At 38.8% G+C, this 16907-nt stretch overlaps 2 protein-coding genes across 5 annotated transcripts in view; one reads left to right on the top strand and one right to left on the bottom strand.

Moving 5' to 3' along the window:
• Nachralpha4 (nicotinic Acetylcholine Receptor alpha4) overlaps positions 1–16907 on the top strand; it is a 157442-nt gene that overhangs the window by 73077 nt on the left and 67458 nt on the right. The gene's annotated exons all lie outside the window — the stretch shown is intronic.
• LOC135161494 (A disintegrin and metalloproteinase with thrombospondin motifs like) lies at positions 11091–14669 on the bottom strand. Its single transcript, XM_064119103.1, has 13 exons — positions 14146–14669; positions 13849–14006; positions 13694–13780; positions 13218–13350; positions 13029–13146; positions 12845–12965; positions 12521–12684; positions 12411–12442; positions 12146–12248; positions 11959–12078; positions 11669–11798; positions 11401–11529; positions 11091–11331 (listed from the first exon to the last, which is right to left on the bottom strand). Exons 1-13 carry the CDS (start codon positions 14210–14212, stop codon positions 11266–11268), a joined length of 1428 nt encoding a protein of 475 aa, XP_063975173.1. The 5' UTR covers positions 14213–14669; the 3' UTR covers positions 11091–11265.

Here is a 16907-nt window from a genome sequence, read left to right on the forward strand (position 1 = left end):
TGCTCATACTATGGAATTGACGGGTATGAGTTTGACCAATTTAGCATCGAGCACTCAACTCCTCTAATGTCATGTAAATGGTTTATCATAGTGGTTGGGATTTGTGTTAGTTAATTCATCTCGAAAGCGTATGTTTCACATTAGCTAGCAAACTTCCCTAGCTACACTTGAATGTCAAGTTTAGCACGTTTGAATGCCACCTCTTTGTATCAGAAAGTACAGAAAGTCTTTCCTGAATGCTCGTTTATATCCATTTACGATGGCGCTAGATGAACGACTGCAAACTTTATGGGATTGTCACGTTTGACTCCATTTTTGGAACATCACCGAGTGACTTAACAGCCCGAGTTTTACGTCTCTGTCAGCGCCGCGAATCATCACCGAAAATTCCCGAAAACTTTGGCAGTTATATTCGTAGCGGTCCAACAATTTTTATGAGTTATATTATTCGAAAAGAAATTTACGAAATTTCGCAGAATCTTAACATTCGAATGTATTGGTTCGCCGTCGTAAATTCTTGAAAATTCACCATATAATTTTCATAACCAGAGATAAAACGTGCTCAACAGTTTTTACAATTGTCTTGACCTACATCACAAACCACACGTTGCTGGCAGACTCATAAAACTGTCACGGAGGGCAAGAGACCCACGTTTTCACCCTTCCCTGCAGCTCCTGCACCACTTAAAATCGCCCCTTTTCACGCTCGACCCAGCGGGCAATATAGTACAGCATCAAGTCGCCTTCCTGACTCTTGGCCCAGTGATACATGGTTTTCCTACTGGAGTGGCCGAAATCCTTGACATTAACTTTGGGATTATTTGAGACTGTGTAATAACCAAATTCCGTGTGCACGACGAGCACTGAATGGGTGATGTTCGGATGCTGCGTTTCGTTAGTGATTATTTCAGTACCTCAGCGGCATTCATCCCAGTTACTGGGAAAATTTAATTACAGTTTACAGATAGGTGGATGCTGTGTGTCTTCATTATGGTTGGAGCATTGTTGGGTAATAGTTTCATTGCGGTGTAATTGTTTCGGACGAATTAATCTAAATTTAATAATATCTGGGGGCTGTCGTGTGACCGGATTTTCCTACACTTTAAGCTGAACCAGGCTTAGTGAGGCGAATAATTCTGTAATTTTTTAATACGAACGGTTTCAAGTTCAGCAAAAATTAAAGTTTTTTTTATTGAGTCTGGACATCTCCGTTTCGGTATTAAATGTTCTTTACTTCATCGCCATGGGTTGGCTGAACATACCAGTAAACATTCTTGAGAACAAGAACTTTTTCCCGATGTAATTTCAGTGAAATCTAGTATTCTTTGTCTCTCTTTTTTATCGCTGTCACTGGAAACTCGAATCTTTTTCCACCGAGTTTATTTCTCATCCTATAAAGGCGCGAAATTAAATCCGCGCACATGCAGATCATTCAATCGTGGTGTGATGCTATTTCAGTGTTAGTTTATATCTAGATACAGATTTATCACGCATAAACCGAGTGTCTGTCATTACCCAAGAGAATTTTCACCCAGAAGCTACAGAATCCCCTCAGTAAAATTCAAATATACCTGCGAGGGTACGATATCTCCTTTGTGTTTACCCGTGAAGAAGAAAAAGAAAAAAATATTTGACAAACTGAATCTAGAACTTTCGACACAAAGGACACTAATGAAAACATTGCTCTAAAAAATTCCAGTGAAGTATCGAATAAATTGTTCAAGAGCATGTATTAAGCGCTCTCGTTGTTCCCCATTAATTCTTCTACGTTCATACAATTTTTAAAACACCAACGGAGTAATAAAACTCAAGCTTGATGTTCGACGTGCGCTCGATAAAGCGCCGCACGAGCCAAGTGGAACACTCATTCTACCCGACGTTTGCATGACTTTCAACTCTTTCATCTTTTCTGCCCTCACTGGGGTGACACGCTTTTATCCCCTCTCAGGAGCGCCCTCTGGGCTGGATGCATTTTTTCACATACTTCAATCTTATGCTGACATTTGCTACATGTGAGGAAGGAAAGGAATTAACGAGCAAAAATTTTGCTTCTTGTCGGGAGCGTTTTTCTGTTGCGCGACACTCTGGAGATGGGATAAAATGTTATGCCATAAGAAAGAGTTATCGGCTGAATCTTTCTCACATTAATAAAGAAGAGTTTAAGAATTTCAAGGAAAAATCGAGTATTATATAAATGGACCTCGTCTACTGTTCAATTATTTTCAATAATAAATTAATCCATCAATCAGACCAATGTCGATAAAATAATATGTCATGACAAACAAAGGGCTCGTGATAATAAAACGAAATGAAATGGATCGCAAGAATATCACATTGAAAGCCCCATTAAATAATTAAATATTAAAATCCATTATTATTTTGAGTGCGGATTGATAAAACATAGTATAAAATAAAACAAAAAGCGTAAATAATTCACGTGAGTTCCTCTGTGGGCTCGGGACTATCGATAATCTTTAGCAGATGAATATCGAGCGAGCGAAATAAAAACATCAATTCCATAAACTCTCCTTCAATTAATTTTCTGTGAAGAAACTATCCCACAACGAATTGAAAAAAAAAAATAACAACGAGTTCTCAATCAGATTCATTACAGAGAGCGCAGGTAATGAGTACCATTGAATTTCTCTCGCAATTGTTCCAACATCCCTAGGTGCTATGAATAACCATGATTACTCTCCCTGCATATCCATTCAGTGAAACTCCATTATTAATTCAAATAATGAATGAAAACATACAAAGTATAAACTCTGTGTTTATTCAGTTGAGCGTCAATAAACAACAGGAAGTGCCAGACACCATTGCCGTCGCATTCACCGAGTGTAATATTATAATGAGAAATTTGCTGAGGTTCACCAACTACGAGGCACGCAGCACACCACTTAATTAGTCGTGCAAGTGAGGTTAGGTATGTGCAGGCCAAGCACAAAACTATATCCCTATAGCCCGTGTACAGTGGGGAGACTGCGTAAATTCACCCAGCGATGTTTTGTGATTATGAATGGTGCAGGAATTAAGAGACTCCGAAGATTTTAATAAAGTGGGAATTACTCCTCCCTTTTAACGGCAAAAGCTTCACGTTTTTAACTGAAAATATTATAATTGCCAATCGCCCACAATTTTTCCAATTAAAAGTCCTCGGGGTGACAGTAAAAATCTAAATTGTTTAGTGCTGATTAATATTCAGCAAAAATTACGGAACTACAAATGACCGTATCCCAATTATCCACCGAAAATTCAGATTAGTCGTGGAACGCTCCCAAAAAATTTCATAATATATAGTTCCGTAAAATGTTCGTGAAGCACCTTTACTCGGGAATTAGGGAGAAAACGCAAATTTTATTGAATATTTCTCCCCGAGTGAGATATCACTCTGAGTTTTACGGTTGTTTCTGTTGCAACTTCTAAAAACTCGGGCGTCTCCCTTTGGCCGAATATTTTTTATTCAGGATTTTGTAGGCCTTTCATATTAAATGATGAAGAGCAACTCGAGGGCGAAAGTAGAGCAGAATATTAATTTTTGTATTATGTACAGTTCCACTTCGTGAAATGCACGAGTACTCTCTCTCGGCATTTGTGAATTTATGAAGCGTCACGCGCTTTAGGATTCCCCGGAAATACTTTTGTAATGGTTACAAAACTTACAGTGTACACTTTGTATTTCCGGAAAACTTATTCCAGGGTGTATGCTACATGCAAATGAGAGATTAAACGGAGAGGAACCCTCCACAATGGGGTAACGTATTTCTCACGAGGTGGGATAATAAATTCAAATTTCTTTGCAGTTTTGAAATTGAACTAGAGATGGAGTTTGTCGTATTTCGAGTTAATAAGGAGTTTGCAAACACTGTAATTTTTCGAATCTGGATGATCGAGAACAACAATCTTTTTTTTTTATTTTAGGAGCCATGGGAATCGAATCTTATATTTTTTAATATAAAAAATCTGCAATTTTTACTGTTCCCGGGACGATCATTTCTTGGAAAATTTCCTCGTAATTCAAATTACCATTGGAATTTCTATCAGTGTGTGGATATCACCACAAATTATTTGGGCGATTTCGATAATGTAATGGAATTAATTCATCCGTCTCATTAATCACGCATTACAATACCAAAAATGCATAATTATCGTTGTTATGAATGCTCTCTAAAGAGCGACGAGGCTTACAAAGATAATAGAAGCGATGGTGAAATTCCCCAGATCTAGATACTATTTACAATCCCATTGAATCTAGTGTGTGCTTATGAGCGGCTGCATTCTAGGCATTCCCAAATTGAAGGCCACTAGGATTATGTAGGATTAGCATGGTATTTACCCCGGGCTACTGGAAACTGGAATACACTATGGGCTCTTCTCGTGAATGAATCAGACCTACTCCACTGAATTACCCCGGTATAACATTCAACTGAAATGATTTAACGTCGAAGCTTCAAAATCACTTGTGCATCATCAAAAAATAAAAACGAATTAATGGAATAACTACGTGAAACGTAAAATATTCCCTTCAATTTCAGAATACCAACGCAATCTCTCTCGCTCGGTTTTTCTATTTAATTTAATTTTTTTTCGTCTGCGCATTCACCTACACTTCTCTTTACATTTTCCACTGACATTCGACGAAGAATTTCTCATGCTCCCAACGGTAATTTTTCACATCTAGCGGCGACACTCCACCAGCCCTCACTTTACTTTGCGTCGACATTCAATTTACAGAACAATTGCCTTGAGATTTTTCTTCAGCTGTCGGAGGGGGGAAGCCTACGAGGTTTTTTCTACCCCTTCGCGCTAGGGTTTTTATTCCATCGGGGCTTCAACCACCATGGCGTTGAATATTCTCGGTGATAATTCGCCATGCAAATAACAAAGATTTACATTTCACTTGATTTGCACAATAATGGCGGGGACACCCTCAAGATACCTTGTCATCTGCGGGGATTTTTTTTCACGCGATGGAGGAGACGAACTGAATAGGGCGGTACACGAGGCGAGACGAGATTTTTCGATGTCTCGTCTCAGTCTTGAGATATACAAAAAGTATCGAGGGGCTGGTCGCAGACGAATTGGGTGACACAGCGATAATAAAATGTGATTGATTGCCCTGATCACATGGGGGCCAATAATTCGTTTTCGGGTGTTTTTTTACATTGACGATTATTTTTAAAATAACAATTGCAAATATTCACAATGGCCTCTGTACCTGATGCGGTTCGGGGGCTGAAATCCAACTTTTTCGGTTTCTAATTTGATAACATTTTTTGGACGATAATTTTAACGAGCGCAGTCTTAAGTGGAATTATTTACAGTCGAGAAAATTATTAGTCTCGGAAGGTACCTCCTAGTGACATTAATTCTGCCTAATTGCTGGTACATCCGATATGTCAACATCTGATGCTGAGCTTCGATTCTAGACCTCTCATGAGACACCTGGATTATTAGTCCCACCTGACTGGGATCATACCGTGTTCTGGTATTTACGTAATTATTGGACTAGACTGGTGGTCCCTTGTTGCTACGATGTAACACCCCCGCTTGTGAGATTGAGGGCATGCATTATCATTAGATCACTTTAGTGTTGACGCTCTTGGTAAAATTGCTTTGGCATGGCATTAATTGAGGTCAAATTACGCACTAGAGGCATTGATCACCGATATGCAGGGAGATAGTTCGATGAGATGATTACCTGTGTTTCTCAATGACGATCATTTTTTTTCGTATTACCAACAATTTTCGGTGAAAATAACAGATCAACCCCTTCTTTGAGTGTTTCAAGAGGCGATTAAAAAAAAATTCTCAATCATTGCTCAATTCCAAATGTTTCTACATTTCCGTTTTTTTAAATTTGTTCTTTCTTTCATCTTTACACAAAAAAATAGAAAAAAAAATCCTGTAGCATGTGCTGCAATATTTTTTATACATAATTATGAGACAGAAAATGACGCAGAATGAAGAGAGATTGATTGATTCATTTGTATTCTAACCCAATGCCCTTATTCGCTAAATAGCATAAAGTTATGCAATTTGGTGAGAAATAATAGCTGCAATTCCATTCAACCCTCCATCCAAGTATTGACCATCCCACCCCCGCAAGATATACAGTGCGATGAATGGTTGATCGGTTCTGATTTCGTATTCAACATCAGTTAACAGTTATAATCCTACATTTCAGTATTCCCTAATGGACACCACTGGCTGAACTTGCCATTCACTGTCATTTATCTGTATACAGTCAGTAGTACACAGCCAATTCGATCAGAAACCCAACTATTTTGATCAGAGTCGGTCGCTTGCTTAATCACTCGCCTCTGGTTCGTTTGTAGTGTACTTGGTGGAATGGTAATGGTCTTTCCGGGTGGGGGTTTTCTATTGAGGTAGTTCACCGAAAGTAATACATACGGTAGTGATCAAAGAGAGTTGGGGAGCATTCGCGGAATCATCAATGGTGACGGCACGAGTCATTTGTCGCGATGTTTTCTTTCAACGAAATTTGCATCAGTGGCGCGGTGGAAGCTCTTTCAAATGTATTTTTATCCGCGTACTTTAAGATTTTTTCCATTGATAACTTTTTCAATACTGTTAAACGCCGGAACTTCCGGTTAAGTCGATAGATATTTTTTAAAAATATCTGAGATGGATTATTGTTCTGCATTTTGGATTTATCGGGAATTCAACGGGATTTGATTTCTGTTATTGTCTCATTATTCCCAGGCCCTCAAATTAGTTCAATGAATAATTTCATAAGCCCAGATAAAACTTGTGTGAGAGCTTGTCCATTTGTCTTCTTCTAATCTTTTTGCCGTGTGGAAATTACACGACTAGAATTGTAAACGTTTATTAATTTTGTGGGTAATCTACATCCCCGGGAATACTTCTGAGATTTTTAAATGAGATCGAGACTAAAGACTTTCTAAATTAGAAGCCATGTAATCACGTGAAATTAAATTTTGCGTTCACTAAGAGGAAATTACAAAAATTCAAGGGACACCTCCGCCACTCCCGCCCCCTCCCTTCTCCCTGTAATTTTCTAGTTTAACCGTCAAATTAATGATGATAGCGAGACGGTGATTTTTAATGCAGGTATTTCACCCGGTGTCTTGTTAGCGCAGCCGATTCATTATGACTTTGGTTGTCCGTTACCAGTTGTCTGACCTCTTCCTGACTTTTTCACTTGTCCGTGCGGCAGTCGCTCGTTCTCTCCAATCGTGATTATATCCCCGTCCTACTCAGACGCAATTATTTTCCAGGCTGTCAGATTAACGAGGGTAACGCCTTCTTGAGATTTTGTCGTCTCATTTTGTCCAGGTGATGGCATCATCTTTCTACCCCTTTTACCTTCTACCTCGTTTCCTTTTGCCAATTAGTGAGGCACGTCCTCAACGCTCTACTATCGATCGTTACTACGAGGTTGTCATGATTAATTGCATAATATATTAATTTAGGAGTTATAAATTTTGAATGAACCCAAATGATGAAAATTGAGGTAAAATGGATATTTCCTATTGTATTTTTTTTTTTAAATTTGTTACTTAAATTTTGATAGTCTGGAGTGGATTCTCCATTTTGGAAACATTATGAATCATTCAACAGATCTGCCAAAATAATGTTTGAGCAATAATATCCATTCATTTCCCTATTACAACAAATTATTTCGCTTTGAACGGGTTAATCTCTAATATCCGGCATGATCTCTAGTAGTTTCTTGAATTCACGAAGGAGTATTGGTTAATTAATCTTCCGGCCGTGTTACAATGTGAGAATATCGATGGGTATATCGAATTCCCGTAGACATTGACGCAGTGAGAGGTAAACCGCGCGTGGGAGACAGCAGGGATTCACCGCGGGATTGAACAATCGCCTGCGCCTCAGGATGTTGAGGACGATGAGGAGCAACCCCACCCACTTTTGCTCTCCTCATGGTGGATCGATCATTCGGGGAGATTAGTCGGGGCTTCGAGGAGATAAAGAGAGAAACGGGTAGAAAGAAATTGTCGGATGGTACAAAGGGAGGAAAAACAAATGGCGCACAAACTCTAGGAAAAATTCTAAAGACGAGTGCGAGGGCTGCATCTGTAACTGAAGTGAGAAGGGATTCTATGCTTTATACAGAATAGCCTTGTGGGTAGAGTTGGCTTCCTTTTTTCAGGGCGCATCCAATGATTATTCTCCTTAAAGAATCCCCTCATTTTTTTTTTAACAGGGGAAAAGTACTAGGGAGTTCGATTTTTTTAATAGGTTAGTAGTGAGGTGGTCAGGCTGTTTACGTCGGTTTTGGCTTTTTGCCAGAGTTCAATAAATATCTGAAAATGGAAGGAAAACAGCTCAATTTTTTTCAAAAGACTTTTAGTAGCACTTAAGTTGCTCTACAAAAAAGATTGCCCCGAAAATTTCGCTATTTCTCTTAGATTACGAAATATTGCAACTGGCCAATAGCCAAAATCGACTTTCCCGTTGAATTAATAATGCATCGATAGCAGTATTTGAAAAATACCTTTGTTTTTGACGGTCAGCTTATTGTTAAATATACTGTTCACTCCGCATTTCATAAAATTGGAAAAGCCATCAAATTTGCAAATAATTTGCCTCGCGAACTGTCAAGTTCATAAACTCCTACGTCAAACAAAATTCAATGTGTTAAAGGACTCGAGCGAGTTCAGAGAAGTTAGTAGGTTGTGTGTACAGCTCTGGCCATGAGTGAGTTTCTGTGTACTCAGTGGATTTCTGCTAGGTTGACTGCCCCTTTGGAGTTCACTGTCACAAGAGGATTCCGATCCTTTGGACCCTCGAATTCATCATCCCTCTTATCAGCACCACGGAAAACCTTTTGTCCCGACTGATTACAGCCCACAGATTTTCATAATTAAAAAATAAATCCACGACTTTGGCAAAATCAACAAAAATTCACTTCTGTTTCAGAATGAAAGTTAAAAGCTATTTTGTGACTGAGAAATTATTGAAAATCGAATGGGATTGTAATTTTCAGATAGTTATGATAATCGACACGATAAAGCATCAATTTCCCGGAATTGTCAATGTACTGAAAATTCATCTTGTGATGAATTTTAAATGTCACTGTAATATCAGTGATAAATTAACCTGGAAACTCCAATCATTCTGAAGATAATGACTCGCTGAAAAACAATCACAAGAGTTTATTCCTGGATTTGCACTTTCATCCCACATATTTGGCAATTGACATGGAATACAGTTGCGCCAAGGTGAACAAACTGTCGACCCGGGGAATTGCGCTGGTTGTCGGAGCCTGTAATTGATCGGTGATTTGTAGCCGAGGACAGTGTAATTTGTAGGCAGAGATTTGTCATTTCCCTTCCTCTCACACTCCCTTATTCCGGTACCCGGGGGATAGCGATGAGAAATTCGTGGCTGATGCTCACTGACTTCGGGCGATTGATTTCCGGCAGTTCATGTATTCCCAGGCAGTTGCATTCAGTTTTCTTCCCTAATCGACATCAATGAAGTCCGGACAAGAGAGCGTGGCTCAGGTATTAGGCAAAAGTGACGGGTAAGTGCATGATTTAATAGGTCATAATTTCGATGTCACCCATTGGATTCTTTCATATGCCTGGAGTGATCATTGCCGGAATTATCCCAGTCTTGATTATTGAACGGACTGTGCGTGGTAATTGACGCGATAGCCGAATAATAATATATACGACCGAAGAGGAATTATTACTTGAAAATTTCGATTTCGAAAGTTCACTGTCTACTCATCGGCAAAGCCGCTCAATTTTCCGGAGCTTTCAATTTCGTGAGAAACTGAGATGGTGCTCTTACATCGATTGATGATGACATCAGCAAAGAGCGAACGACCGAGAGAATTTCCCGAAAATACACGTACAAGTCTTTCAATCCTTTATCTCTCCCGTCCACGTTTCATCACTTCCATAAAATTCACCGTGCCTTCATACTGTGACGAAGTGGCTCGTATATTTCCTCGTTGGGGTACGTGAGGGATCAGTAGGTAAAGTAATAAAATAATAAACCTAGCTAGGGCACCGATAGATGTGAGACTGTAAATCTGATTAATTCCGCGAACCTGAGAGCCGACGTCGTAGAAGACCAACGCCGATGAAACCGGAGCGACTGAGCGTTCCTCACAAAGAGATTCCCGTCTTTGAAATAACCCCATGTATTCGAATCGCCACGTATTTTTAGAAATTCTAGTCTCCGGGGAATCCTGAGATGTCTTCAAACGGACCAAAAGCCTCTTGGGACGTTCCCAGGGATAACCGCACTGCTGTTAGCGATGATTAGCTTTCAATTGCAGTGCGGTAATTCGAGGGCGAATCTGACACCCGAACGGACGAGAGAAACAAGACGAGACAGGACAGTGTCTCATGATAAAATATGCAGACAAGTCAAGACGAGAATAATCGATCGAGAAGAGACAAGAAAAGCGAGTCAATACGAGAGACGAGAGAACCTTTAACTCTCGACAAAACGTGAGAAACGAATATCTTTCGTCGAGACGAGAAAACGACTTATCATCAACGAGATGATGCACTTTAGGGCTTTTGCGAAAGTCTAGAGAGTTCGGAGGGTCCTTCTCTCCTCTTCGCACAGAGGATATTTGGGGGATATCAGCGCAAATTAGTCAGAATGAAATTTGGGTTTAGATAATGCATGTGAAAGTAGCAAAATTCAGTGGAAAACTGAGCGGCATTTCATCGCTGACTCGGATACTCGAGTCTCCACGTTTTTCGCATGCATACAAACGGCAACACGTTTTAGTCTTCAACCTGGCCTTTCTTCTACATCCCAACCTACCCCTCCTCCCGAGATTCTTCCATAAATATGTAAATACATGGTAACAATGTGCAGAAATAGACGAGAAGAGGCAAAAGAAGCGGAAAAACACGAGGAATGTCCAGTGCATCTAAAGGCCATTTATTTAATGCAACTTTGAATTGAAGATTAAGTTAGGGGAAACTAATGTCAACTCGAGAATTATTGGATCGTGAAACTTAGAAATGCGCGTAAAGGAGTGTCGTAAAGTTTCAGAATTTTTTATGGACCAGTCAATGATACGCAAATGAAGAATCAATTATGGAGTATTTCTAGGTCAGTTAATGCGTTCATTTAAACTTCATATTTCACAATTATACATATATTCAATATACAGAAGTTATTGCGGCTGGAATGACGGCTGACTGAAGAATATTCCTGCGATGAAATATGAATTGAAATTGTAGTCAAGTTTTTTCAAAATAAAATTTCTTAATGCCACCCTCAATATTTCGTTTCACATTGAGGAATTTTCTCGTCATAGTCGATGCGTTCACCCTCATGGCAAATCTGGGGATATATAATAATCAAGGTTCGGAATCCAGAACTTAAATGTATGAAAATTGAAAAATCATGTACCGTAGCAGGTGTCTTCGAACGAGACCACCTCGATGATACCATTCCATTCGGAATTGGTAAGAGAATTGTCCGATTTGGCCGATCTTCATCGCGATCATGACATAGTAAACCGCTCGCACAGTCCACCGACTGAAACGTAAAAAATTATTTTAGAAGAATCAGACTGTCGGACTGCTGAATGACAACAGTTGATATTTTACATGGTAGTTTCTAATGCTGATAGGGTAAAAAACTGGAAATATCGGAGAAAATGTTGACTCTGACTGACCTGGCGCTTGTAATTATACCCTGCCATATGGCAAATGAATCTGGCCGACACCACACAGTGCAGGCTTAATGGTGGCAGGCAATTCTTCATTGTTGAAGGACAATTGTCGAAACACTCACTTCGTGCTGTGCTGAATTCAAGGGAGATAGATAAACATACTTGTCATTAATTGGAGTAAAAAGCCGCCTGATTGCCTTTCTTATTTTATTTCATATTTGATTCTGGCTACTGGGCCTACCCATAAACTGTACCATGTTCAGTACCTGATGAAGACTTAATGTGGAAGTTACCTGAAATAATCTTTCATTTGCGATTGAGAAAAGTTTGACCACTCCTGCTGATTCCAATTGTTATACAACCCCTTCATGATTCCGGAGCCACTGTTGCGATTATCGTGTGCACAAGAAAATCTAAAAATAAATTACAAAGTAACAAATGTTCTTCCCCACCAACAGACCAATCATCACGATTACTTACGCATGTCCAAGTTCATGTGCAGCTATTGTGTAACTGTGTAAAGTAGAAATCAAAGCTATTCGTCTTTCTCTATACGCACAAGAGACATTCACGAAAGATATTCCTAAAATTGAAATTTCTCATTATGTCAATTGTCAATTATCTTCTGTTCAAATCAATTGACTCCATTTACACCTAAAAATTTACCCCAACTGCTAAGTTAAGCAGTGGAGGGCAGCACTCTCATCACTCAAATCAGAATACATTATTTCTATTGTACACTCACCTAATCTCGACCTCTGAGAATCAAATCGAGAACTGAAATTTAATTCTAGGTAGAAATTATTAATTTCCAATCATGATCTTTGGATAGGTATGAACCGCAAAATTTCTTACGATACGAAGCTGAACATCAAGTCATATTTATAATCGGGGAATTGCTGACGGAGTGTCGAAAAGTGGATTCCGAGGGACTCGAGCGCATCACCAGATTGGATATAAGTCATATTGTTCTCGTTCCGATGTTCATTATCGCTGAACCACGGAGTTGTATAGTTATCCTAAAAAATAATATGCCTCAGACTCATCATAGTATCGAATTGCTTGAACTTTTTGTTTGAATTTCGTATGTCAAGTGTTGGAAGTTTTTCAGACATTGAATTGCTCTTTTTCTGGAGTAAATTATTTTCAACAATCTCCTATTCATGAATAACAACTCACCATAGGAATTATGAGACCAGCAATATTCATCTTGATTCGAGGATTTTCAAGTTTACTGAATAGCATGTCGACACCGTTCCAGTATGCTATCATTTGTCGTACGGCTGTATCTTCGTCCTTTCTGCTAGCCCAGATCAAGTGATCAAAACATCGTACACCACGTTAATGATTGAGAGACACTCACCTGGCATCATCTACGTCTATTTGAATCAATATTTCCGGATAAACAACATCTGGAATCGTCCGAACGTACGGTGATTGGGAACGACCGGTTTGAGGTGGTCGCAGTCCAATAGACCAAACTGCATAAAATTACATAAATATCTCCGAATATTATTTTATATTCCTCGTTGAAAAATATTATAAAGCTCACCTGTCGAAGGATATCGTGAGGATGACTGCTTTGTCCGGAAGGGAAATGATTTATTGCGATTGTGAATCACAACATCGGGATTAGTTTGTGTGTATGTCAGTTCTTCCAAGCGTTGTTGTTGTACCCAGCCCATCTAATTTTCGTAGAATTTCGTAGAATTAATTTTGTCGAAGCCATGAATTCATAATAATATTGATAACATTCCGGTGCATTGACACAAATGTTTGTGAAATTTCCTGTTTCATATGATATAAGAGGATTTAGGAGACATTATGGGGAAATGGAAAATCTACACCCAATACCACGAAATTAATGCGACTGCACTTAGGAAAGAAAACAAAGCATAATACCATCCGTGTTAACTACTCTCGGTCGTTTCTCGGACCGTAATCCACATGCGGATTACAGCGCTCTGTTTTCCTCCCTTAGTGCACAATCTACTATTCTCCAAGATGGATAAAGAAAAATATACATACAGTTATGTTGCCTTTATGGAATACAACGACGGCAGCTTTGTTTGCATAATCTTGGTAAAGATCGAAATTTCCAATCCTACGCATAACCTGTGATTAAATGAATTATTCGTGGTTATTCCTACCATATTTAATACTAGGTATTTGCTCCAGTTTACCTCGTGGCTGGGAGTATATTCAATTTTACGATTCGAATTTTTACGTTTAGCTCGGAATACAGGAGTTTCACTGTCAATTAGAATGCCGTCGGTGAGGGTGAGATTTAAAGACATTGTTTTTTTATTCTTCAGCTTTACCTGAACCAGCCACGGTTCTCCTGTTAATTAATTACGGAAATTATTCAACGAAAATCCAAAAATTTGTCTCAACATTTTTTCTAGTTGCAAAATTAAATAAAATCGAAATCATTGAATGATTCATCATATTTATGTACGAAAAAAATCTTCAGCACTTACCGAATTCATTTGTACAGTAACTGAATACCGGAAAGAAAAATATTAAAAATGAAATGACAATCTTCATTTTCCGTTCGACACCTCACACTGACTAATTTGAATCGCACAAATACTTCGCGGTTGATAAGATTAATTAAGCTTTTACGGAAAAAATAATAATCATTAAATATCTGTTAATTCTACAAAACATATGTTGACGTTGTCCACGTTTTGTAACTCTCAATATGGAACTTCCGAGTGAAGTTGTTCGGCACACTTCGGTAAACTAAACGTTGTCGATGATAAGAGGATTGAAAAGAATTCTGGTATTGACATTAAAAAAAATCCCCAACTGCACAATGAATTTCTTAATATCTTCAAGAATTCAGGGAGTTCTTCGCCCAACTTTTTACAGGATTTCCGATAAAATTGACACACACAAACTATTGTAGGACCGGCTCCAGAATTTTTTCCCAATTTCTCCCTTCGCGTAAAGATCTTAAATCTTCTGGAAATACCTAGGACAATTCCGAAACCAACAGCTCATGGTCGTTCAATGTAACTATTTTCCTAGCGGCTATCAACTTTAATGACTATTTAATGCCTCTCTTGGTTATTCGGGCAAACTAATAAACCTGTGAAATAACTATGAAATATATTGATACTGATAACATCGCAGCTGGTCACGAATATTTCATGTCGATTCCCAACTTTACGATTAACTAGACATTTCACAGGAAATTCAAATAACTGCGAAAAAATTCCCTAAAATTTTCCTCAACAACATATATTGCTCCGACTTTATGGAACCAAATCGAAACTTTCGATGCATAAGCAGCAACATTAAGGCACCATTGGAGTAATGAATCACCGAATTCAATCAAAAATTCATAACAGAAATTTCAGGCGAGAGGAAATTGCTAATCCGAAAAAATAAATTGATTAGTACCGACGACAGAAAGTTTGCCCTTTTTTTGCGTATAATCATTTGTTTGACAAATAAATTGTCGATCAATCTAGATCCTTTTCTCCAGGATCCTCTTTACCTCAAAAAAGCCGAGAAATTCGTGTTAATTAATTTTATACTAACAGGATAAATAAAAAATAGAGAATCGAAATGGATATGTGACAAACGATTGAAGGATATAAAGTAGATGGATATAGATTCTGGCCTTCCCTAAATACTGAATTATTCATGTTGAAATAGTCGGCTTAGAGCACACAAGTATGTATATCATGGGCGCGGATGGAGAACCGAGGGAGAGAGAAATCAGTGCACCATGCGCCAGTGCATCCTGGACAGGGAGAAAGACAGAGAAGAGAAATGCCAGACGAGAGGCGAGTGCGCCAACCCGACGCACGCTTCATCTGCAAGTGTAAAAGGTATCATTTGATTATGCAGCCCCCGGGAGGGATGGATGGCGCTGCTACACTGCTGCAAATCTCTCGATTTCAAATACTATATGTCCCCACAGAAGCTTATCCACACTGCTACATGAAAACATTCATTCGATTCGCCAATATACAGGGAATATGGAATATTCGGTCTGTTAGCATACAGTGGGCTTCAGTCATGTTCTCAGCCTTGACAACTGTGTTAATCAGTACCAGAGTTTAATCCTGATAAGCAGAACAGTCTGCTCTATTGAGGCAACAATTAATTTTTCACGGATAATCAATCAGCAACCACTGGATTCAATTTTCAAAAAAAAAAAAATACGCAAGCACCAGAATTTAATATAAATTTTAGTTAATTTGAAGCGGAATTCTATGGAATCGTTGCTTGGTGCTTACGACAATGAGATTAAAAATTATCGGTTTCTCCGCGTACTTATTTCATTGGAATTATTCGTGTGAATAAATATTCGTTCGACTTCCCCATCTTTGTTTTATTAATAAATTAACGGTTGATTAAGCCATCGCTGGATGATATCGTAAATATTTTCGTAGATTGTGTTAATTTTGCTGGTGAATCACGAGCTCACATGAATAATCAAGAATGTCCAAAAATAAGTATAAAAAAATTAGTAACGATGAGAAAGGGAAATGGGAAAAGGGTAAATCCAATATCTCATTGCAAATCGTTCGCGTATCCGGTTGGGAAACGAGGTCGAGCACTAATAGAAGGCTCGAGCCAACGAGGACTAATGGAGTGCATCGCTCTGGCCTTTTGCAAGAGTAAAAATGTACCTGCCACCTCCATCCTGCTCCCTCTGTGTTCTGCACAACGAAAGTTTCACGTCATTTTTTTTCCCTTTCTTTTTGTTTCTTTTTTTCGGTTTTTTTCCTTTGCTCCCGGCTCACTCTTTTCCTAGCTTCCGCTCTCTGGCGACGCCACGCCTCTTGGCACACGGGCTATAACTTCCGCCGGTATAACAGGCACGCGAGAATCCACCCTGGCCTTTTGGAATTCAAATAAATGTATAATTAGAGTGGTGGAGAATGACCCGAGTTTTAACACCTCCAGCGGCAAAAAAATCGAGGAAGAATGCCGAGGTTTTTGGAAAATTTCGAGTCTAAGTGCTGAAGGGGTTTCCACAGTAATTAAATTTATATTCATTTTCTCTTATTAAAGTAATTTATATAAAACTTTTGAAATCCTTCAGTTCTTTCCCAAGGAAAAACCCTTTAATCAAGGGTAGCATGTTAGGGGCGTAAAAATTGTGTTCTCTGGACGGAGTTCCTCAATATTTCGTAGAAAATCCAATGTAACTCTAAAAAATTTTCAATCTCTTTGGGATTTGTGGATGATTTCTATAGTAATAGAACAAAAAGATCATTTC

Source organism: Diachasmimorpha longicaudata, chromosome 1, assembly GCF_034640455.1.
Source record: "Diachasmimorpha longicaudata isolate KC_UGA_2023 chromosome 1, iyDiaLong2, whole genome shotgun sequence".
In the NCBI taxonomy this organism is placed as follows: domain Eukaryota; kingdom Metazoa; phylum Arthropoda; class Insecta; order Hymenoptera; family Braconidae; genus Diachasmimorpha; species Diachasmimorpha longicaudata.

What these genes read in the sequence shown, in the direction of transcription:
- LOC135161494 (XM_064119103.1), bottom strand. Translation starts at nt 14,212, where the DNA reads ATGAAGATTGTCATTTCATTTTTAATATTTTTCTTTCCGGTATTCAGT. An exon ending in CTGGTCTCATAATTCCTATG is followed by an intron (nt 12,685 to 12,844) that starts GTGAGTTGTTAT and finishes ATTATTTTTTAG; the next exon opens with GATAACTATACAACTCCGTG. An exon ending in GTTCGAAGACACCTGCTACG is followed by an intron (nt 11,332 to 11,400) that starts GTACATGATTTT and finishes ATATATCCCCAG; the next exon opens with ATTTGCCATGAGGGTGAACG.